Source organism: Somniosus microcephalus, unplaced genomic scaffold, assembly GCF_052327205.1.
Source record: "Somniosus microcephalus isolate GS21.2 unplaced genomic scaffold, FLI_Smic_1.0 unresolved_chr2, whole genome shotgun sequence".
NCBI classification, from domain to species: domain Eukaryota; kingdom Metazoa; phylum Chordata; class Chondrichthyes; order Squaliformes; family Somniosidae; genus Somniosus; species Somniosus microcephalus.
The window spans coordinates 6452035-6476286 of NW_028225180.1; the positions used below are offsets into that span (position 1 = coordinate 6452035).

General features: G+C 50.7%; 1 protein-coding gene across 1 annotated transcript; it reads right to left on the reverse strand.

The window, feature by feature from the left end:
- Window positions 1–22056: 22056 nt before the first annotated feature.
- Window positions 22057–23433, reverse strand: LOC147092057 (mas-related G protein-coupled receptor member A1-like). The gene has a single exon (XM_085975612.1). The coding sequence runs from the start codon at window positions 23419–23421 to the stop codon at window positions 22444–22446; it is 978 nt and encodes a 325-aa protein (XP_085831738.1). The 5' UTR covers window positions 23422–23433; the 3' UTR covers window positions 22057–22443.
- Between the last annotated feature and the right edge of the window lie 819 nt (window positions 23434–24252).

The window sequence follows — 24252 nt, forward strand, 5'->3', positions numbered from 1 at the left end:
GAACGCATATGTTCTTTTCCTCATAGGATGTCGCAACACCATGGAGGATGTTGAATTCATGGAAGAGATGGACAATCCTACGACTATGAGAATCATCATCTCTAAGCTTCCTTACAGGATGAGAGAACAATGGAGAAGAACAGCCTTTGAGATAATGGAGAGACGGAAAAGTAGAGCCAGGTTTGCAGACTTAGTGAACTTCATAGACAAACAGGCTAAAATTGCTAGGGACCCATTGTTTGGAAACATCCAAGATGTCAGCCCGACCACCGATGGAAGAGTGAAAGCCAAGCCTGTTGAATCAAAGACTCTCAGGAAAGGTGGTTCCAGGGGAAGCAGCTTAGCAACTATCGTCACCCAGGCCGAGGAAGAAAGGCCCCAGAACTCATCTCCCAAAAAGAGCAGCACAGTGACGTCTGCTAATGCCTTTCAGAAGCCATGCTTATTCTGCCAGAAGAATCATACATTGGATTTCTGCAGCGACATCAAAGCACAGCCACATAAGGACAGAATCGAATTCCTGAAGTACAACGGCTTATGTTTTGGATGTCTCTCTCAGGGGCACCTGAGTAGAAACTGTAAGCAAAGAACAACATGCAGAGAGTGCACTCGGAAACATCCCAGTCTGCTGCATATCCACAAAGAAGAACAAGTCTCTAAGAAGAGTGAAGAAAACAATACCGACGAGAAGGTTGTTTCAAGTGCTCTGGTGTCGCTAGAACCAGAGACTTGTGGACTCACTGGGGCCGGTGACAGTGACTGTATTCTTGCCATCATACCAGTAAAGATCAAGTCTAAGAGGAGCAAGAAGCTTGTGGAGACTTACGCCTTCATGGATCCAGGTAGCTCAGCAACGTTCTGCACAGAATCACTCATGCGACAGCTGAACGTTAGAGGCAGAAGAACAGAAATCCTATTACGCACCATGGGTCACGAGAAGTCAATGCAAAGTTATATCCTGTCAGACCTAGAAGTGTGTGGACTTGAAGAGAAGGACTTCATAGACCTGCCTAATGTTTTCACACAGAGGGAGATTCCTGTTAGAATAGGGAACTTAGCCCTGCAGAAGGATGTGGACAGATGGCCTTACCTAGAAAAGGTGCGTCTCCCATACATTGAAGCAGAAATTGGCCTATTAATTGGAACCAATGCCTACAAAACTATGGAGCCATGGCAGGTGATAAACAGCAAGGATGACGGACCCTACGCCGTCAGGACAGCCCTTGGATGGGTAGTCAATGGACCGGTAAGGAGAGATGATGGCAACAAGTCGAACAAGGAGGAACGACAAAACGTCACAGTTAATCGCATCTCTATCGCAAGCATTGAAGAGCTGTTGATACAGCAGTTCAACGCAGACTTCTCAGAACGCAGCTGTGAGGAAAAGACAGAGATGTCACAAGAAGACCATCAGTTCATGGGTTTGATGACAAGGTCTACACAGTTCATTGATGGCCACTATCACATTGGTTTGCCACTGAGAAGACAGATCGCGAAGATGCCGAACAATCGCTGCATAGCAGAGCAACGCGCCATCAGTCTAAAGAGAAAGCCGAACAAGAACCCCGACTTTCACGCAGACTACAAAGACTTCATGAGAAACATCATAGCGAAAGGCTATGCTGTAAAGGTGCCCGAGGAACAGTTGAACAGAGACGATGGAAGGGTCTGGTACATTCCTCATCACGGGGTGTATCACCCAAAGAAGAAAAAGATCCGTGTAGTGTTTGACTGCACCGCCTCATTCAGAGGAACTTCACTGAATGACCAGCTGCTTCAAGGTCCTGATCTTACTAATACCCTCATTGGCGTCTTGACTAGGTTTAGACAAGAGCTCGTTGCCATGATGGCAGACATAGAATCAATGTTCTACCAAGTTAGAATCCCTGATGAAGATGCTGATCTTCTGCGCTTCCTTTGGTGGCCAGATGGCGACGTTAGTCAAGTGATGGTGGAATGTAGAATGGCCGTACACTTGTTCGGAGCCACATCATCTCCCAGCTGTGCAAGCTACGCTCTCAGAAAAACTGCAGAAGATGGCAAAGGCAAAGCACCATCAGAGGCTGTGGAGACAATCTTCAGAAACTTTTATGTCGACGACTGTCTGAAGTCCGTGTCAACAGAAGACGATGCCATTGCACTGTCAAGAGACCTTAGAACTCTGTGTTCGAATGGAGGATTCCATCTGACTAAGTGGATAAGCAACAGCAGAGCAGTTCTAGCTTCTATCCCAGAAAAGGAAAGAGCCACTGAAGTCAAAGATCTGGACCTGAGCCACGATGTCCTTCCTATCGAGAGAGCTCTTGGTGTACAATGGTGCATCGAGTCAGACACGTTCAACTTCAGGATAATGGTGAACGAAAGACCATCCACAAGACGAGGGATTCTCTCCGTGGTCAGTTCCATCTACGACCCTCTTGGATTCCTGGCACCACTCATTCTGCCGGTGAAGCTGATGCTACGAGAGCTGTGTAGAGACAAGAGAGGATGGGATGAAGATATCCCAGAAGGTCAAGCTCAGAGATGGCACAGATGGCTGACAGATTTGCAACAACTTTCTAGCTTCAACGTCAGTAGATGCATCAAGCCCGCGAGTTTTGGAGTTACAAAGACGGCTCAACTACATCATTTCTCGGACGCCAGTGAGGACGGCTATGGCACGGCTACTTACCTCTTGCTGACAAATCAACAGGGCCAGAAACATTGTGCCTTCCTCATGGGGAAATCCAGGGTGGCTCCGCTGAAGCAGGTCACCATCCCGAGACTGGAATTGACGGCAGCGGTTGTTGCAGTTATAGTTGACCAGGTGATGCGGAAAGAGTTACAGCTCCCATTAGAAGAATCTGTCTTCTGGACGGATAGCACGACGGTGCTGAAGTATATAAAGAATGAGAAGATACACTTCAAGACATTCGTAGCAAACAGAATCTCATCCATTAGAGAAGCTACACAACCATCTCAATGGAGGTACGTAAACACCTCATTAAACCCAGCAGATCAAGCCTCACGAGGATTGAAGGCTGAAAACTTCATGAGGAGTGAAACTTGGATACAAGGCCCAAGCTATCTGCTGGAAACAGAGAGATCATGGCCAGAAAGACCAGATACGCCAAGTCAGATTGCTGAAGACGACGTCGAAGTCAAGAGATCAGTCACAGTAAATCTCATAAATACGAAAGAGAACTTTGACACAGTGAACAAGCTTGTTAACCATTTCTCAGGATGGCACCAGTTGAGGAAAGCAGTTGCATGGTTTCTAAGGTTGAAAGAGTTGCTGCTACACCTGAGCGGTAAGAGAAAAGAGTACCGAGCCACTATCCATCAGTCTGAAAGTAACCCTGATAAGCAGAGAATGCTTCTACAGCAGTATACGCATCATCACAAGACCACATTGGGCAAGAATTCATTGACCGTGGAGGATTTGGCCAAGGCTGAGAAGGAGATAGTTCGCTTCAGTCAAAGACAAAGGTACCCAGAAGAAATCGAAGCTCTACAGCGAAATACTCCAATCAAGAAAGGTAGTCATATCTACAAGCTGGACCCTACACTGCAAGATGGAGTACTGAGGGTGGGAGGGAGACTAAACAAATCTGCTATGCCAGAGGAGGCCAAGCATCCTGCTATCCTTTCTAAGGACCTCCGGGTTGCTACTCTTATTCTTCAGCATATACACCAGAGTATTGGACACAGTGGGAGGAATCACGTGCTTGCGAAGCTAAGACAAAGATACTGGATTCCAGGAGCTAACTCCGTAATAAGAAAAATACTCTCTGAATGCATTGTTTGCAGACGGTTACACGCTAGAGCTGGGGAGCAGAAAATGGCAGACCATGCCAGACTCCAGAGGCGACGTTCGTCGCGTTTGTTTGCAAACCAAGACCAGTACCCTGGAAAGACCGATCACAAAGCTCTGCCTGCTACAAGAAGCAGCGTGAAAGGTTCCTGAACGAAAAAAGTGGACACTTATATTGTAAATATGTTGAACTCATTAGTTTATGACTCTTAATGTTTGAGTAATTGATATGCTTCATGTGCCTAGTCAATTAGGGGCCGGAATGTAAGAGCCATAAAAGCTTAAGAAAATACTTTAAAATAGTGGTTAAATGGCATAATACAGTTAATTTACCTGACCGACTTATTGTATTAAGAAACCCCCTATGTTCTTGCTCCAGTAGTATAGTCCGAGACACCCCCTTCATTCTTGCCACAATGGAACAGTCCCTAAGCCACACATGGGTGCAGCCATTTTACAGTTTAAACTGCACGTGGTTGAAGGAGGCAGAAGCTGTGAGGTTTGGAGCAGTACAGTTTTTGACCGTGTTCGTTTATACGTGTTTGCTTTGTAATTCCGTTTGTTAAGTGTTATAGTAAACAGTTTAAAAGACAAAGCTACGTTTGGGAACATTTTATTTCGACACGCGTCTACTCGTTGTTAAAAACCCCACAGCTCAGTGGCTGCCTGTTTGGAAACTAAGAAGTGCCACTACACCGTTCTTTTTCCTCACCACCACTATAGGAGATGCATAAGGACTCCTGGACTCGGTAATGATCTCAGCTTCTTTTAACTGCGACAGGTGCTGTCTCACTGCTTCGATGTCAGCTGGTGCCAGCCGTCGAGACCTCTCCCGAAAGGGTTTATCCTCGGTAATTCTGATAGAATGGCGAGTACTCTTACTACAACCAACATCAAACTCATGAGTAGAGAAAACTCCTCTCCGCTCCATCATCTTCCTGACTAATCGGTCCTTCCATTCTTTAGGAACGAATGAATCTCCAAAGTTGAAGGAGGAGGGTGTCAGATCTCCGGTTGAGTTAACTTTGGACTCTTCCTTCACATGTGACGACAGTACATTTACAGGAAACAGATGCGCAATCGGCATTCCTTTCCTCAATGTGATTCCTTTGCCTGACATATTCCTCACGGTCACTGTAACTCTCCTTGACATCACAGCTGTCGGGGTCTGCAACTCTGGTCTCACCAGAAGCTCATTTGGAAACCGTGACTCTTCTGCAGGATCATCAGGTGACTCTATCAGAATGGCTTCAGTACCTGGCGTTCCAGGGAATTTTGGTATCCCAGGGATTCTAGCCACTCCTCCAGGACGCAGGGTGATAGGTTTGGCTCGAACGTACCACACAGTTCTTTTGCTATCATCTACGTCGGAAGAAAGTTCAGGCAGTTTCTCAAAAGCCTTTTTGAAAACAGGGTGAATGTGTCTGGTGCTCAAGAAGTTTTCACCTCCCTGCTCTTTGCAGCTTGTCAGGAGTCGTCTCACTATGGGTGTATTACTGCCAACCAGTATGGAAACCTCACCTTTCACCATGGGGTCAGGGCAAACCAACACAAGTGCGTCAATGGTCTCAGTGGTCCCTACATCAGCTTCCAAGAACTCCAACCTCAGCGACAAATAGCCATCATATGGGTAATCAGCAGGACTAAGGCCCCAGATCTGCAGAAGACTGACTGGGGTTAACGGCAAATGCGTCAGGTATCAGTCATAGAAGGATCTGTACAGTATGGTAACCTGAGAACCCGTGTCGAGGATAGCTTTAGTATAAATGCCTTCAATCTGTATTGATACAGCAGAACTCGGCCCTACTAAACCTTCAGGTATGATGTCTTTCATATCCCCTCGTCTATTATTGCACTTAGCGGAACGTGTCTTAACTACAGGGACAGCAGGCCGTTCCGTTACTGTGCCCCTTTGTAGTTTTCCGACCTCTTGGTAAGTTTTATGAGACGGTCATTTACTTTTTTTAGATTTTCCTCACCTCTACATTCTCGCTTGAAATGTCCATCCTTTCCACAGTTATAACAAAAGACTCCAGGTCTATCTCCTTCATGGGGATATCCTTTAGAGGAATCATTCATTTTGCTGTTAGACTTCGCAGGGTGTTCAACCTTTTGCACCCGTGCGTCATCCCTTTCTGTGTTGGGCTTAGACCGAAAATATGCCATCTCGGCTCTCGTGACATTTATTTCCTTCTTCAGCTGTTCCATCTCAGGGTTGACATCACCCTTAGGAGTAGGAACTGTAACAGGAGTCACAAGCTTGGACATCACAGCACTCTTTGCTACATTCCGGGCCTGAAGCATATCCTCCTCCTCTCTGACTTCCCTTAGCAGCTCAGTGAAGGTAGGTGGATCTCGCAACTTATGGGTCATGCGTATGCGAAGAGCAGTCACGTCTTCGAGCAATGCACCTCGCACAACCTGTTCAATGCGGAACCGATTCATTTCAGGCAACTCAATCCCTCTTTTCCGTAACATACAATGCAGCAGTTTGTCTATTTTCAGCAGATAACTGGACAGCTTCTCTCCCTCACACTGGAATGTGCTTCTGAATCTGACCATCAAATCTGAAATGGTTTCAGTAGTTCCAAAGGCAGTTTCTAGAGCCTGCATGTAGTCAAAGGAAGTAGCAGAGGTGTTCTGCGCCTTTAAGAGTCTTACTATGTCAGCAGCAGGACCCTTAAGGCTTTCTACGATTCTCTGCCTCTTCACATTGTCACTGCACTGCCATTCCTCTAGCAGAGGCAGGGTCTGCTCAGCCCAGGCGTCGTACTCCTCTTCCCCACTGGGAGTTGGTCTCACTCCTGAGAACATACGGAGCTTACGGTATCCCTGAGCCTCGAAGGGCAGATTGGTGCATTTATCCACCAGAGAACTAATGGCACTGACCAACTGTGTGTTCATATCCAGGGCCGAAGGACCTATCAGACCTTTGACATCAGCAACAGTCTTTCCTTCTTGTCTCAAGAATGGCAACAACTTGGTCTGAAACCCTTCTTCTTCCTTAGTAGTAATAGGGACAAACTGAACTGGCCAGGGACCAGCCTCTTCAGAAAGCCCAACTGCCTCAGGTAAACCATGACCTTTCAGGTTCTCTGATGTCTGGATCAACACAAACTGCTTCTTGGTAGCTGTATCCAAGCAGCGCTCAACTATCCTAACCTTTCCAAAGGCTTTGACACAATTCAGAGCCCTTAGCAAGACATCATCAGGGTCATCGTTAGCAACACCATTCAGCACAATGGCATGGGTAGTAGCTATCTGCTTCCGTTTGCACCAAGCTTCAACCTCAATAACATCCATCTTTTATGCTCAAACAGCCCAGTAGAAACCACAAACCACTCTCTTAGCAATGAGCATTCAATACTGTTAGTTTACTGACATAAATAGACCACGATCCCGGACGAGCACCCAAAATGTAACCCCTTCACGGTTCTCTAGATATATGTGAGATGTGGTCTCTGTTGCAGACAGTATTCTATAGTCCAGTAAGGAGATCACTACTACAATGGCTTAATTCTAATTATCTTACTTTATAGTTTTAACGTCAGACAGTATAAGAAGATTACGGGTCAATGACCTAAATTAGACATTTGCATACATTAGAATGAATCTAGACATAATAAACATACATTCTCCATTTACATGGATTCAAAGGAGAATCTGTCCCCGTGTCCAAATTCGAGTGCACTCTTTCGTTGGCGCGCTTAAGTTGGAGCTCATGGTATGTATAATGTCTGCAAGACTTACGACTCCGAACCCCTTCGTTGAATTCTCTTCACGATCACTGAATCCCACTTTGAGTTCTGGATGCAGAGCTACTAATACGAAGGGCGGCGGCCGAGTTTGGAAGCCCGGGACGGGATGCGGCAGCCATTTGCCTCCTGAGCCCTCTTTTCAGAGCTCCTGCCCTCTTTTCTTCCAGTCGCTCGTGTTTCCCGCTCGAAAAACCCGACTCCACCCCTTCCTCCTGGGGTTTCTGCCTGGAGACTGCGCAGCCTCACTGTCTGCAACAGTTGATACTGGTGCAGAATTATGGAAAGTCTGCTCTTAGTCACATTGTGTCCTTAAAAGTTCTTGCCGTACCTTCACATGGGCAACTTTAACCCAGGGATTTATAACAATGCTAATACAGTGTCTAAGTTAAAGATTGATAACCTTACTTAGCGTACATAACATTTCCAGTGGGTATTACACTCGCAAGAAGCAGTAGATGTCAGCTCATTAAATTATTTTCATTCTGCGATCGATAGATTTCTTGGTTATTAAGGGATATGAGGGCAGAATTTGCGGTCTCCCTCATGGCCTACTGACAGAGGACACCGTCATAATGTGCTTGGAAGGATGGCAGGACTGTCGTATGAGGAGAGATTGGGTCGACTAGGCCTGTATTCACTAGAGTTTAGAAGAATGAGAGGGGATCTCATTGAAACGTATAAAATTCTGACAGGGCTAGACAGACTAGATGCAGGGAGGATGTTTTCCCTGGCTGGGGGGGTCTAGAATGAACATACTAACATACGGATTATGTAGGCCTTTCGAGCCTGCTCCGCCATTCAATAAGATCAGGGCTGGTCCGGTTACTCCACATTCCCGCCTACCCCCGATAACCTTTCACCCCCTTGCTTACCAAGAATCTCTCTACCTCTGCCTTAAAAATATTCACAGACTCTGCTTCCACCGCCCTCTGAGGCAGAGAGTCCCAAAGACTCACGACCCTTTGTGAGAAAAAAATTCTCCTCATCTCTGTCTTAAATGGGCGACCCCTTATTTTTAAACAGTGACCCCTAGTTCTAGATTCTCCCACAAGAGGAAACATCCTCTCCACATCCCCCCTGTCCAGACCCCTCACGGTCTTATATGTTTCAATCAAGTCACCTCTTACTCTTCTAAACTCCAGCGGATACCAGCCTGGCCTGTCCAACCTTTCCTCATAGGACAACCCGCCCATTCCAGGTGTTAGTCTAGTAAACCTTCTCTGAACTGCTTCCAACGCATTTACATCCCTCCTTAAATAAGGAGACCAATACAGTACACAGTACTCCAGATGTGGTCTCACCAATGCCCTGGATAACTGAAGCATAACCTCCCTACTTTTGTATTCAATTCCGAGGGGGTCACAGTCTCAGGATACGGGGTAGGACATTTAGAGCTGAGATGAGGAGAAATTTCTTCACTCAGAGGGTGGTGAACCTGTGGAATTCTCCACCACAGAAGGCTGTGGAGGCCAAGTCACTGAATATATTTAAGAAGGAGATAGATAGATTTCTAGACACAAAAGGCATCAAGGGGTATGGGGAGAGAGCGGGAATATGGTATTGAGGTAGAGGATCAGCCATGATCATATTGAATGGTGGAGCAGGGCCGAATGGCCGACTCCTGCTCCTGTTTTTCTACGTTTTTTAGCTATGCTTCTATTTCAAAGGCCCCGCAACTTCCGGGTCTCCGCGAGCGATTACGTATGCACGAAATCCGGAACTTGCGATCTGTCAAGATACGCCCTTGACAGATCATCCGAACCGCACGGAAATTCGACATGGCAGGCGCAGAGCTGGGCTATTTCCCCAACAACTGCCCAGGAGAGGGTGATGATCGAAGGTTGTTCCTGTGACTGGAAGCCTGTGTCCAGTGGTGTACCGCAGGGATCGGTGCTGGGTCCTTTGCTGTTTGTAGTGTACATTAATGATTTAGATATGAATGTAGGAGGTATGATCAGTAAGTTCACAGATGACACAAAAATTGGTGGGGTGGTAAATAGCGAGGAGGGGAGCCTCAGGCTACAGGACGATATAGACGGGATGGTCAGATGGGCAGAACAGTGGCAAATGGAATTTAACCCTGAAAAGTGTGAGGTGATGCATTTTGGGAGGACTAACAAGGCAAGGGAATACACAATGAATGGTAGGACCCTAGGAAGGACAGAGGATCAGAGGGACCTTGGTGTGCATGCACATTGATCCCTGAAGGCAGCAGGACAGGTGGATAAGGTGGTTAAGAAGTCATATGGGATACTTGCCTTCATTAGCCGAGGCATAGAATATAAGAACAGGGAGGTTATGATGGAGCTGTACGAAACGCTGGTTAGGCCACAGCTGGAATACTGTGTGCAGTTCTGGTCGCCACACTATAGGAAGGATGTGATTGCATTGGAGAGGGTGCAGAGGGGATTCACCAGGATGTTACCTCTGGGCTGGAGCGCTTCAGCTATGAAGAGAGATTGGACAGGCTGGGGTTGTTTTCCTTAGAGCAGAGAAGGCTGAGGGGGGACCTGATTGACGTGTGCAAAATTATGAGGGGCATAGATAGGGTAGATAGAAAGGAACTTTTCCCCTTAGTAGAGGGGTCAATAACCAGGGGGCATAGTTTCAAGGTAAGGGGCAGGAGGTTTAGAGGGGATTTGAGGAAAAACTTTTTCACCCAGAGGGTGGTTGGAATCTGGAACTCACTGCCTGAAAGGGTGGTAGAGGCAGGAACCCTCACAACATTCAAGAAGCATTTAGATGAGCACTTGAAACACCATAGCATACAAGGCTACGGACCAAGTGCTGGAAAATGGGATTAGATTAGACAGGGCTTGATGGCCGGCGCGGACACGATGGGCCGAAGGGCCTCTTTCTGTGCTGCATAACTCTATGACTCGATGACAGCGGCTGCTGGAAATCTGAAATAACAACAGAAAATGCTAGAAACACTCAGCAGGCCAGGCAGCATCCGTGGAGAGAGAAACAGAGTTAACGTTTCATGTCTGGGACCCCTCATCTGAACTGGAAAAGGCTAGAGATGTAACAGATTTTAAGCAGGAGGTTGGTGTTATGTATCAAATTGAAATTCAGTACATTTATGTGTATTAGAATTGTGTACATTGTATAATTACTTGGGGATTCCATTGCATATCGTTCGGGGGTTCCCTTCGTAAATGACTGCGATGGAATCCTCCTTTGTGGTTGGAGGACAGAGTCCTCCTGATCCCAGGGATGCTCCCGAACCGCCTGCGTCCCTGGGACCTGTGGGCCTTTACGCTGCCATCGGCCTGGAGGCCCCAGACCGAACTCTCCGCAGCTCTCCGCACGCCTCCGCAGCTCTCTGCAGCTCTCTGCAGCCTGGACACCTGGCGGCCCGAGACCGCAGCTCTCTGCCGCTCTCCGCAGCTCTCCGCAGCCTGGACACCTGGAGGCCTGAGACCGCAGCTCTCCGCAGCCTGGACACCTGGAGGCCCGAGACCGCAGCTCTCCACAGCTCTCCGCAGCCTGGACACCTGGAGGCCCGAGACCGCAGCTCTCCACAGCTCTCCGCAGCCTGGACACCTGGAGGCCCGAGACCGCCGCTCTCCGCCACTCTCTGCCACTCTCTGCCACTCTCTGCCGCTCTCCGCAGCTCTCCGCCGCTCTCCGCCGCTCTCCGCAGCTCTCCGCCGCTCTCTGCAGATCTCCGCCGCTCTCCGCCGCTCTCCGCCGCTCTCCGCCGCTCTCCGCCGCCCGCCGCTCTCCGCCCGCCGCTCTCCGCCGCTCTCCGCAGCTCTCCGCCGCTCTCCGCCGCTCTCCGCCGCTCTCCGCAGCTCTCCGCCGCTCTCCGCCGCTCTCCGCCCGCCGCTCTCCGCCCGCCGCTCTCCGCCGCTCTCCGCAGCTCTCCGCCGCTCTCCGCCGCTCTCCGCAGCTCTCCGCCGCTCTCCGCCGCTCTCCGCCGCTCTCCGCCGCTCTCCGCAGCTCTCCGCCGCTCTCCGCCGCTCTCCGCCGCTCTCTGCCGCTCTCTGCCGCTCTCTGCCGCTCTCTGCAGATCTCCGCCGCTCTCCGCCGCTCTCTGCAGATCTCCGCCGCTCTCCGCCGCTCTCCGCAGATCTCCGCCGCTCTCCGCCGCTCTCCGAAGCTCTCCGCCGCTCTCCGCCGCCCTCCGCCGCCCTCCGCCGCCCTCCGCAGCTCTCCGCCGCTCTCCGCCGCTCTCCGCAGCTCTCCGCCGCTCTCCGCCGCTCTCCGTTGCTCTCCGCCGCTCTCCGCCGCTCTCCGCCGCTCTCCGCAGCTCTCCGCCGCTCTCCGCAGCTCTCCGCCGCTCTCCGCCCGCCGCTCTCCGCCGCTCTCCGCCGCTCTCCGCAGCTCTCCGCCGCTCTCCACCAATTAAGGGCCATCCGGCAACAGGTGACGTCACAGACTGAAATTTCATCTGTCAAGAGGTCTTGACAGATGAAATATCAGTGTTTCACAGCTGTTTGAAGCTGTCAAACACTGACAGTCTGATTTCTAACCTGAGTCCTTCTACACAGACTCAGTTAGAACTGTCACCGGCACTGAAAGCTGAAGGCTGTCACTTTTGACAGCTCGCAGCCATTTTACTTTCAGTGCCGGCTGAGTGATGGACTCCCGACGCCTAGAGGAAGGAAGGCTGTTAAGGTAAGTACAGGTAATTTAAACTTCTTTACACACTTTAGACACACCAAACACACTTACCTTTGCACTCATGCACCCATCACTCACCTGAACACCGACATCGCGACCCCTCCAAGTCCTTCAACCCGACGGCCCGACTCCTCTAACCTGGCGTGGTTTGGAGCCGTCGGGAATCCCACACGACACCCCTCAAAATAGGGATTAGGCTAAAAACTGCCTGTTAACTACCTGTTAACAAGCAGTTAATTGGCACTAATCCCTTCCCGCCTCGGGTCGGCGGGTCCCAGTGCGGGGCGGGTACCCGCCTCCTCTGAAACTTACGTGGAGGCAGGTTTTGGGCGGGATGGTGTCGGGACCCCCGAATTCGGGATTTTAGCCCCCCCGCACGCCTAAAAGCCCGCCTCACGGCACACTGACAATCTAGGTCAAAGACTCTGCCAAGGGATTTAGATAGGCTAAGTGAGTGGGCAAAAATTTGGCAGATGGAGTATAATGTGGGAAAATGTGAGGTTATCCACTTTGGTAGGAAAAATAAAAAAGCAAATTAGTATTTAAATGGAGGGAGACTACATAATGCTGAGGTACAGAGGGATCTGGGGGTCCTCGTACATGAAACACAAAAAGTTAGCATGCAGGTACAGCAAGTAATTAGGAAGGCTAATGGAATGTTGGCCTTTATTTTAAGGGGGTTGGAGTATAAAAGCAGGGAAGTCCTGCTACAACTGTACAGGGTATTGGTGAGACCACACCTGGAGTACTGCGTACAGTTTTGGTCTCCATATTTAAGGAGGGATATACTTGCATTGGAGGCAGTTCAGAGAAGGTTCACTCGGTTGATTCCTGAGATGAAGGGGTTGTCTTATGACGAAAGGTTGAGCAGGTTGGGCCTATACTGATTGGAGTTTAGAAGAATGAGAGGGGATCTTATTGAAACATGTAAGATTCTGAGGGGGATTGACAGGGTGGATGCAGAGAGGATGTTTCCCCTCGTGGGGGTATCTAGAACTAGGGGGCATAATTTCAGAATAAGGGGTCGGCCATTTAAGACGGAGAATGAGGAGGAATTTCTTCTCTCAGAGGGTCGTGAATCTTTGGAATTCTCTTCCCCAGAGAGCCGTGGAGGCGGAGTCACTGAATATATTTAAGGTGGAGATTGACAGATTTTTGAACGATAAGGGAGTGATGGGTTATGGGGAGCGGGCAGGGAAATGGAGTTGCGGCCAAGATCAGATCAGCCATGATCTTATTGAATGGCGGAGCAGGCTCGAGGGGCCGAATGGCCGACTCCTGCTCCTATTTCTTATATTAAAGGGAATTGATAGGGTCAGATAGAGAGAGAAACTATTTCTGCTGGTTGGGGAGTCCAGGATGAGGCGACATAGTCTAAAAATTTGAGCCAGGCCTTTCAGGAGTGAAGTTAGAAAACACTTCTACACACAAAGGGAGGTAGAAGTTTGGAACTCTCGTCCGCAAACGGCAATTGATGCTGGGTCAGTTGTTAATTTTAAATCTGTGATGATAGGTTTCTGTTAACCAAAGGTATTAAGGGATACGGGGCAAAGGCGGGTACATGGAGTTAGGTCACAGGTCAGCCAGGATCTCATTGAATGGCGGAGCAGGCTCGCGGGGCTGAATGGCCTCCTCCTGTTCCTCTGATTCGCAATTCACGGGGCATGTCTTCCTGGCCTTAAGTTGCGCATTAATAACACGCGCACGACGTTGAGAGCGGGGCCGCAGTTTTCCCTTTGGTGCGGAACGACTCGAAGGCAACGGCGGGATTGGAAAACAGGTTGACGGAGGGTAAAACCGGAAATAAAAAGCAGAAAATGCTGGAAACGCTCATAGGAGCATAGGGAATTGCCCCCAGTTCCTGCGCTCCACCATTGGAGGCCGTGCCTTCAGCTGCCCAGGCTCTAAGCCGTGGAATTCACCTCCCTAAACTTCGCCAGCTCTCTCTCCCTCCTGCTTTAAGGTGCTCCTGAAAATCTACCTCTGTGACCAACTTGTTGGTCACCTGTCCCAATAGCTCCTTCTGGGACCATCAGGGAAGACCAGGTGCAGAAGGTCACGGAAGGAGCCCCGAGGAGGGGCGGTTGGTGAGAAGGTCACGGAAGGAGCCCCGGGAGGGGCGGCTGGTGAGCAGGCCCGGGCGTTGGGCTGAAGGTTGTCGGACAGGAGGAATGGTGGAAATGGAATGGCGGCGCGCACAGACGCAGCGGCTTTGCTTCTCCCGGGACGGTGCTATTTACGTTTAATGTTAATGTTATTTGTACTGGACTCATGGGAGCTTGCAAGATCACATTTCGTTGTTCATGTACTTATGCAATGACAATAAAAGTTGAATTATTATTATTATTATTAAGAGGGAAACAGAGTTAACATTTCAGGTCGATGACCTTTCGTCAGAACTGGAAAAAGCAGGAAATGGAACAGATTTTTAAGCAAGTTTAGGGGCTGGGAAGTGGGGGAGGGGATGAAGGAACAAAAGGGAAGGTCTGTGATAGGATAGACGACAGGAGAGGTTAAGAGACATTGAGAGATATTCAAGGCGAGAGGAGATGGTAATGGGACAGGTTAAGGAACAAAGGATGGCTCGAGATGGAGTGTGAATTACGCTGGCAGAGCGAAGGACAGCTGCCCTGTGGGGGAGAAGAACAGAACAAACGTGTGGATAAAGATATATATATGTTGTGATCTGAAATTGTTGAACTCTATGTTGAGTCCGGCAGGCTGTAAAGTGCCTCATCGAAAGATGAGGTGCTGTTCCTCGAGCTTACGCTGAGCTTCATTGGAACAATGTAATAGGCCGAGGACAGAGAGATCAGAGTGGGAGTGAAGCGGTGAATTAAAGTGACAGGCGACCGGAAGCTCGGGGTCACCCTATCGGACTGAGTGGAGGTGTTCCGCAAAGCGGTCGCCCAATAGAAACATAGAAACATAGGAGATAGGAGCAGGAGTGGGCCATTCGGCCCCTCGAGCCTGCTCCGCCATTCAATGAGATCATGGCTGATCATCCAAATTCAGTACCCTGTCCCTGCTTTCTCCCCATATCCCTTGATCCCTTTAGCCTTAAGAAATATATCCAACTCCTTCTTGAATATATTTAATGAATTGGCCTCAACTGCCTTCTGTGGTAGAGAATTCCACAGGTTCACCACTCTCTGGGTGAAGAAATTCCTCATTTCTGTCCTAAATGGCTTACCCTTTATCCTTAGACTGTGACCCCTGGTTCTGGATTCCCCGACCATCGGGAACAGCCTTCCTGCATCTAGTCTGTCCAGTCTTGCCAGAATTTTATAAGTTTCAATGAGATCCCCTCTCATTCTTCTAAACTCCAGTGAGTACAAGCCCAATCGACCCAATCTGCATTTGGTCGCCCCAATGTAGAGGAGACCAGATTGTAGAGGAGCTCCTTCTGTGAACCCCCTGTCCAATATTCTGTCCGTTTTACGCTCCTGTGAGGTGCCTTGGGACTGTTTTTTTGGTTCTCGCACCCGTCTTTTGATGAATTAGGTGATTTGATTCTCGAGAAAGGGGGGTGCCCTTCCAAATCGCTTCTGCAAACAGCCTCTGGCCGGCGATGCAGCCGCCGATTGTCAATTCCTGCGCTGTCACCCACGGCCTTCGACTTACGGGTCCTGTGACCGGTTAAAAATCAAAAAGAAAGACCTCCCCTTCGGTCAATGCAACCCATTTCCCAAATGTGTCAGTGAAAGTGCGAGTGGTGAAGAAGGTCGTACTGTGCCAAGTGGTGTTTCAAATATCAAACCATTTATTGACATTATACACTCAATTCTCCCAGGCACCACGGAGACGGACCAAGAGTTGACACAAAGACTGTCTCCACAGAGGGGTTAAAGAACTCTCATTAATCATGCGCGGTTCCTCTCCCCAGGCTTCAGCATGAAGGGGCCCGTCTCTCTGATGGGGGGAGACTGGCCTGGGGGGGTCACTGGGGTCAAGCACTGACCCTTCACCTTCCGGTGACCTTGGAAAGGCAAGATAGAGGCATTGTCCTTCTATTATGTAGGTTTCTCTATCGTGTTGCGGGCAGATCACTTATTTCAACTGAATAGGTTAGAGGAGCGCCTGTTACGTAAGGGAAAGTCTGCACTGTGGGAGGGGCAGTACTGAGGGAGCGCTGCACTGTCGGAGGGGCAGTACTGAGGGAGCACTGCACTGTGGGAGGGTCAGTACTGAGGGAGCGCTGCACTGTCGGAGGGTCAGTACTGAGGGAGCGCTGCACTGTCGGAGGGGCAGTACTGAGGGAGCGCTGCACTGTCGGAGGGTCAGTACTGAGGGAGCGCTGCACTGTCGGAGGGGCAGTACTGAGGGAGCGCTGCACTGTCGGAGGGTCAGTACTGAGGGAGCGCTGCACTGTCAGAGGGGCAGTACTGAGGGAGCGCTGCACTGTCGGAGGGGCAGTAATGAGGGAGCGCTGCACTGTCGGAGGGTCAGTACTGAGGGTGCACTGCACTGTCGGAGATGTTGTCTTTCGAGGTGACACGTTAAACCTAGGCCCCCGCCTCTACCCTCTCAGGTGGACATAAAAGATCCCACGGCCAGTATTTCGAAGAAGAGTGGGGGGTGGGGGAGTTCTCCGCAGTGTCCTGGGACCCAATGTTTATCCCTCAATCAACATCGCTAAAATAAAACAGAGTATCTGGCCATTGTCACATTGCTGTTTGTGGGAGCTTGCTGTGCGCAGATTGGGCTGCTGCGTTTTCCTATATTACAACAGTGACCACACTTCAAAAGTACTTCATTGGCTGTAAAGCGCTTTGGGACATCCTGAGGTCGTGAAAGGCGCTGTAGAAATGGGAGTTCTAAAACCAACTCACGTGAAGTAATTTCAACACCGTAACATATGTATATCAATGTGAAACACGTACAAGACAAAATACAGCAAGGTGCACAGAACAATAACATCTAATCTTTGTGCGCTTTGTACCAGCCCCTTTCCAAAAAGAATTCGGTAATAAACTTGCAGAATGGGTGCGTAATTGGCAAATAATATATAAGTGTGAGGTAATACGTTTTGGTAGGAAGAATAAGGAGGCTAAATACTTAGAATCATAGAATCATAGAATGGTTCCAGCACAGAAGGTGGCCATTCGGCCCGTCGAGCCCGTGCCGGTTCTCTGCGAGAGCACCTCAGCTAGTCCCACTCCCCCGCCCTTTCCCCGGAGCCCTGCAAATGATTTTCCTTCAGGTACTTATCCAACTCCCTTTTGAAAGCCACGATTGAATCTGCCTCCACCACCCTCGCAGGCAGCGCATTCCAGATCCTGACCACTCGCTGCATAAAAAAGTTTTTCCTCGTGTCGCCTTTGGTTTTTCTGCCAATCACCTTAAACCTGTGTCCTCTGGTTCTTGACCCTTCCGCCAATGGGAACAGTTTCTCTCTATCTAATCTGTCCAGACCCCTCATGATTTTGAGCACCTCGATCAAATCTCCTCTTAACCTTCTCTGCTCCAAGGAGAACAACCCCAACTTCTCCAGGCTATCCACGTAACTGAAGTCCCTCATCCCTGGAATCATTCTCATGAATCTTTTCTGCACCCTCTCTAAGGCCTTCACATCCTTCCTAAAGTGCGGTGCCCAGAATTGGACACAATACTCCAGTTGAGGCCGAACCTGTGTTTTATAAAGGTTCATCATAACTTCCTTGCTTTTGTACTCTGTGCCCCTATTTAGGAAGCCCAGGATTCCGTATGTTTTTTAACCACTTTCTCAACCTGCCCTACCACCTTCAGCGATTTGTGCACATATACCCCCAGGTCTCTGTTCCTGCACCCCCTTTAGGATTGTACCCTTTAGTTTATATCGCCTCTCCTCGTTCTTCCCACCAATATGTATCACTTCGCACTTTTCTGCGTTAAAATGTCATCTGCCACGTGTCCGCCCATTCCACCAGCCTGTCTATGTCCTCTCGAAGTCTGTCGCTATCCTCCTCACTGGTCACTATACTTCCAGGTTCTGTGTCAGCTGCAAATTTTGAAATCTTGGAAAAATAAATATCGAAATGGGGTAAAGGAGCAGAGAGTTCTGGGGGAACAGATACACAAATCACTAAAAGTAACGACGCAGGTTAATAAGGCCATGATAAAAAGCAAACAAAACACCGGGTTTCATTTCTAGAGGGATAGAACTGAACAGCAGCGAAGTTAGGTTCAACCTGTATAGAATTGTGCACAGTTCTGGTCTCCATATCACACTGGGAGTTACTGTGCACAGTTCTGGTCTCCATATCACACTGGGAGTTACTGTGCACAGTTCTAGTCTCCATATCACACTTGGAGTTACTGTGTACAGTTCTGGTCTCCATATCACACTTGGAGTACTGTGCACAGTTCTGGTCTCCATATCACACTGGGAGTTACTGTGCACAGTTCTGGTCTCCATATCACACTTGGAGTTACTGTGCACAGTTCTGGTCTCCATATCACACTGGGAGTTACTGTGCACAGTTCTGGTCTCCATATCACACTTGGAGTTACTGTGCACAGTTCTGGTCTCCATATCACACTTGGAGTTACTGTGCACAGTTCTAGTCTCCATATCACACTGGGAGTTACTGTGCACAGTTCTGGTCTCCATATCACACTTGGAGTTACTGTGCACAGTTCTGGTCTCCATATCACACTGGGAGTTACTGTGCACAGTTCTGGTCTCCATATCACACTGGGAGTTACTGTGTACAGTTCTGGTCTCCATATCACACTTGGAGTTACTGTGCACAGTTCTGGTCTCTATATCACACTGGGAGTTACTGTGCACAGTTCTGGTCTCCATATCACACTGGGAGTTACTGTGCACAGTTCTGGTCTCTATATCACACTGGGAGTTACTGTGCACAGTTCTGGTCTCCTTATCACACTGGGAGTTACTGTGCACAGTTCTGGTCTCTATATCACACTGGGAGTTACTGTGCACAGTTCTGGTCTCTATATCACACTGGGAGTTACTGTGCACAGTTCTGGTCTCCATATCACACTGGGAGTTACTGTGCACAGTTCTGGTCTCTATATCACACTTGGAGTTACTGTGCACAGTTCTGGTCTCCATATCACACTGGGAGTTACTGTGCACAGTTCTGGTCTCCATATCACACTGGGAGTTACTGTGCACAGTTCTGGTCTCCATATCACACTGGGAGTTACTGTGCACAGTTCTGGTCTCTATATCACACTGGGAGTTACTGTGCACAGTTCTGGTCTCCATATCACACTGGGAGTTACTGTGCACAGTTCTGGTCTCTATATCACACTGGGAGTTACTGTGCACAGTTCTGGTCTCTATATCACACTGGGAGTTACTGTGCACAGTTCTGGTCTCCATATCACACTTGGAGTTACTGTGCACAGTTCTGGTCTCCATATCACACTGGGAGTTACTGTGCACAGTTCTGGTCTCCTTATCACACTTGGAGTTACTGTGCACAGTTCTGGTCTCCATATCACGCTTGGAGTTACTGTGCACAGTTCTGGTCTCTATATCACACTGGGAGTTACTGTGCACAGTTCTGGTCTCCATATCACACTTGGAGTTACTGTGCACAGTTCTGGTCTCCATATCACACTGGGAGTTACTGTGCACAGTTCTGGTCTCCTTATCACACTTGGAGTTACTGTGCACAGTTCTGGTCTCCATATCACGCTTGGAGTTACTGTGCACAGTTCAGGTCTCCATATCACACTGGGAGTTACTGTGCACAGTTCTGGTCTCCATATCACACTGGGAGTTACTGTGCACAGTTCTGGTCTCCATATCACACTTGGAGTTACTGTGCACAGTTCAGGTCTCCATATCACACTGGGAGTTACTGTGCACAGTTCTGGTCTCTATATCACACTGGGAGTTACTGTGCACAGTTCTGGTCTCCATATCACACTTGGAGTTACTGTGCACAGTTCTGGTCTCCATATCACACTGGGAGTTACTGTGCACAGTTCTGGTCTCCTTATCACACTTGGAGTTACTGTGCACAGTTCTGGTCTCCATATCACGCTTGGAGTTACTGTGCACAGTTCAGGTCTCCATATCACACTGGGAGTTACTGTGCACAGTTCTGGTCTCCATATCACACTGGGAGTTACTGTGCACAGTTCTGGTCTCCATATCACACTTGGAGTTACTGTGGACAGTTCTGGTCTCCATATCACACTGGGAGTTACTGTGCACTGTTCTGGTCTCCATATCACACTTGGAGTTACTGTGCACAGTTCTGGTCTCCATATCACACTGGGAGTTACTGTGCACAGTTCTGGTCTCCATATCACACTGGGACTAACTGTGCACAGTTCAGGTCTCCATATCACACTGGGAGTTACTGTGCACAGTTCTGGTCTCCATATCACACTTGGAGTTACTGTGCACTGTTCTGGTCTCCATATCACACATAGAGCACTGTGCACAGTTCTGGCAACCGCACCTTAGAAAGGATATATTGGCCTTGGAAGGAGTGCAGCGCAGATTCAGGAGACTGTTCCCAGGGCTCCAGGGTTAGATTATGAAGAGAGGTGACATCAACTAGGCTTGTGTTCCCCGGAATATAGAAGGTTAAGGGGTTGATTTGATTGAGGTTTTTTAGGATTTTGAAAGGAATTGATAGAGTTAGATAGAGAGAGGGGAGGGAGGAGGAATGAAGGAGGTAGAGAGAGAGGAGGGACGGAGAGAGGAAGAAGGGAGGACAGAGGGAAGGAGGTAGAGAGAGAGGAGGGAGGGAGAGAAGGAGGGAGGAAGAAAGGAAGGCTGGACGGGAGGGAGAGTGGAAGGGAGGGAGGGAGTGATGGAGGGAGGGAACGAGGGAGGTAAAGAGGAGGGAAGGAGAGAGAGGAGGGAGGGAAGGAGGAAGGAGCGAGGAGGGAGGGAGAGAGGAGGGAGGGAAGGAGGGAGGAGGGAGGGAGAGAGGAGGGAGGGAAGGAGGGAGGAGGGAGGGAGAGAGGAGGGGAGGGAAGGAGAAAGGAGAGAGGAGGGAGGGAAGGAGGAAGGGAGAGAAGAGGGTGGGAGAGAGAGAGGAGGTAGGGGAGGAAGGAGGGTAGGGAGGAGTGTAGGGAGGAGGGTAGGGAGGCGGGTAGGGAGGCGGGTAGGGGGGAGGGTAGGGAGGCGGGGTAGGGGAGGAGGGAAGGGGAGGAGGGTAGGGAGGCGGGTAGGGAGGGGGGAGGGTAGGGAGGCGGGTAGGGGGGGAGGGTAGGGGGGAGGGTAGGGAGGTGGGTAGGGAGGAGGGTAGGGGGGAGGGTAGGGAGGCGGGTGGGGAGGAGGGTGGGGAGGCGGGTAGGGGAGGAGGGTAGGGAGGAGGGTAGAGAGGAGGGTAGGGGGAGGGTAGGGGGGAGGGTGGGGAGGATGGTAGGGAGGCGGGTGGGGAGGAGGGTAGGGAGGCGGGTAGAGAGGAGGGTAGGGGGAGGGTAGGGGGGAGGGTGGGGGAGGAGGGTGGGGAGGAGGTTAGGGAGGGTAGGGAGGAGGGTAGGGAGGCGGGTAGGGGAGGAGGGTAGGGAGGAGGGTAGGGAGGCGGGTAGGGGAGGAGGGTAGGGAGGAGGGTAGAGGGGAGGGTAGGGAGGAGGGTGGGGAGGAGGGTAGAAAGGATGGTAGGGAGGAGGGTAGGGAGGAGGGTAGTGAGGAGGGTAGGGAGGCGGGTAGGGAGGAGGGTAGGGGAGGAGGGTGGGGAGGTGGGTGGGGAGGAGGGTAGGGAGGAGGGTGGGGAGGCGGGTGGGGAGGAGGGTAGGGAGGAGGGTAGAAAGGATGGTAGGGAGGAGGGTAGTGAGGAGGGTAGGGAGGAGGGTGGGGAGGAGGGTAGGGGGAGGGTAGGGGGGGAGGGTAGGGAGGAGGGTGGGGAGGCGGGGTGGGGAGGAGGGTAGGGAGGCGGGTAGGGAGGAGGGTAGAGAGGAGGGTAGGGGGGAGGGTGGGGAGGAGGTTAGGGAGGGTAGGGAGGAGGGTAGGGAGGGCGGGTAGGGGAGGAGGGTAGGGAGGAGGGTAGAGGGGAGGGTAGGGAGGTGGGTGGGGAGGCGGGTGGGGAGGAGGGTAGAGAGGATGGTAGGGAGGAGGGTAGGGAGGAGGGTAGAAAGGATGGTAGGGAGGAGGGTAGGGAGGAGGGTGGGGAGGAGGGTAGAAAGGATGGTAGGGAGGAGGGTAGGGAGGAGGGTAGTGAGGAGGGTAGGGAGGCGGGTAGGGAGGAGGGTAGAAAGGAGGGTAGGGAGGAGGGTAGGGAGGAACGTAGGGAGGAGGGTAGGGAGTCACCCCACAGCCTGCCGAACAGCCGCTAGTTCCGAGGGCTAGCTTGCCCCGCACCGGGCGCTATGCTCGGTGTCAAGCCCGGGCGAGGACAGTCCCGACTCCTCGCTGAAGCGCCGCTCGAAGATGCTGGGCAACGACTCGCGAAACTTGATCTTCAGCTCGCTGCTGATGAAGATGTAGACCAGGGGGATGATGCAGCTCTTGACGTGGAGCAGGCCGACCGAGTAGTAGGCCCCGTAATAGGCCAGGTAGCAGAGCCCCGCCTGCCCGCCCACCAGCGCCCGGTAGTGCAGGAAGACGAAGATGTGGTAGGGCACCCAGCACATGAGGAAGATGACCGAGTTGAGGGTGATGGCGCGGTACAGCTTGGTGGTCTTCTTGGAGGGGCGGTTGGGCCGGCAGAGGATGAACGCGTTGGTGAGGCAGAAGACGAGAAAGGGGACGAGGAAGGCCAGGACAAACTCTGCGTAGATCAGGGCGTCCTTGGTGGAGTTGCGCCCTCTTTGTCTCTTCAGCGTGCGGATGACCCCGTACAGCACGCCCAGGCAGAAGGACAGGCCCCAGATGGCCCAGGAGGCCACCACGGCCGACTCCTTGGTCCGGCAAAGGCGCCACCACACGGGGAAGGCGATCGAGAAGAAGCGCTCCACGCTGATCCAGGTGAGCAAGAAGGCGCTGGCTTCGTTGCAAGCCACAATCAGGCTCCGGAAGACGAGGAGGGCGGGCTCCGCCCCGCTGACCCCTGCCAGGATGCAGATGGTGTGAATCGCCTGGAAGGAGAGGAAGAGGAAGTCGGAGACCACCAGATTGAGCACGTAGACCACAAAGCGGTTCTTGCGCTTCAGCTTGCAGCCCAGGACCCAGAGGGCCAGGCTGTTCAAGGGTGTCCCCAGCATGAAGGTTAGGATCAGGATGGTGGAGATGATGTTGGAATGCCTGCGGTGTGAGTCCTCGATAACCCCGCTCTGGTTGCCGTCGGAGGCGTTGAGAGTTGAATAGCAGAAGACAGCCATCATGGTTGATAGTTAGACCTGGTGGTTAGAGATGACAGCCCCGGTTAACAACATAAGAACATAAGAAATACACAGATACATAGAAAATAGGAGCAGGAGTCGGCCATTCGGCCCCTCGAGCCTGCTCCGCCATTCAATGAGATCATGGCTGATCATCCAACTTCAGTACCCTGTCCCTGCTTTCTCCCCATATCCCTTGATCCCTTTAGCCTTAAGAAATATATCTAACTCCTTCTTGAATATATTTAATGAATTGGCCTCTACTGCTTTCTGTGGTAGAGAATTCCACAGGTTCACCACTCTCTGGGTGAAGAAATTCCTCCTCGTCTCTGTCCTAAATGGCTTACCCCTTATCCTTAGACTGTGACCCCCTGGTTCTGGACTCCCCGGCCATTGGGAACATCCTTCCTGCATCTAGTCTGTCTAGCCCTGTTAGAATTTTAGGAGCAGGAATCGGCCATTCGGCCCCACGAGCACACTCCGCCATTCAATGAGATCAGGGCTGATCTTTTGCAACAACACCACTTTCCCGCCCAATCTCCATATCCCTTGATTCCCTTAATATCCAAAAATCTATCGATCTCTGTCTTGAATATACTCAATGACTGAGCCTCCACAGCCCTCTGGGGTAGAGAATTCCAAAGATTCACCACCCTCTGTGTGAAGAAATCCCTCCTCATCTCAGTCCTAAATGGCCAGCCCCTTATCCTGAGACTATGACCCCTAGTTCTAGACTCTCCAGCCAGGGGAAACAACCTCTCAGCATCTACCCTGTCATAAGAACATAAGGAATAGGAGCAGGAGTAGGCCATTCGGCCCTTCGAGCCTGCTCCG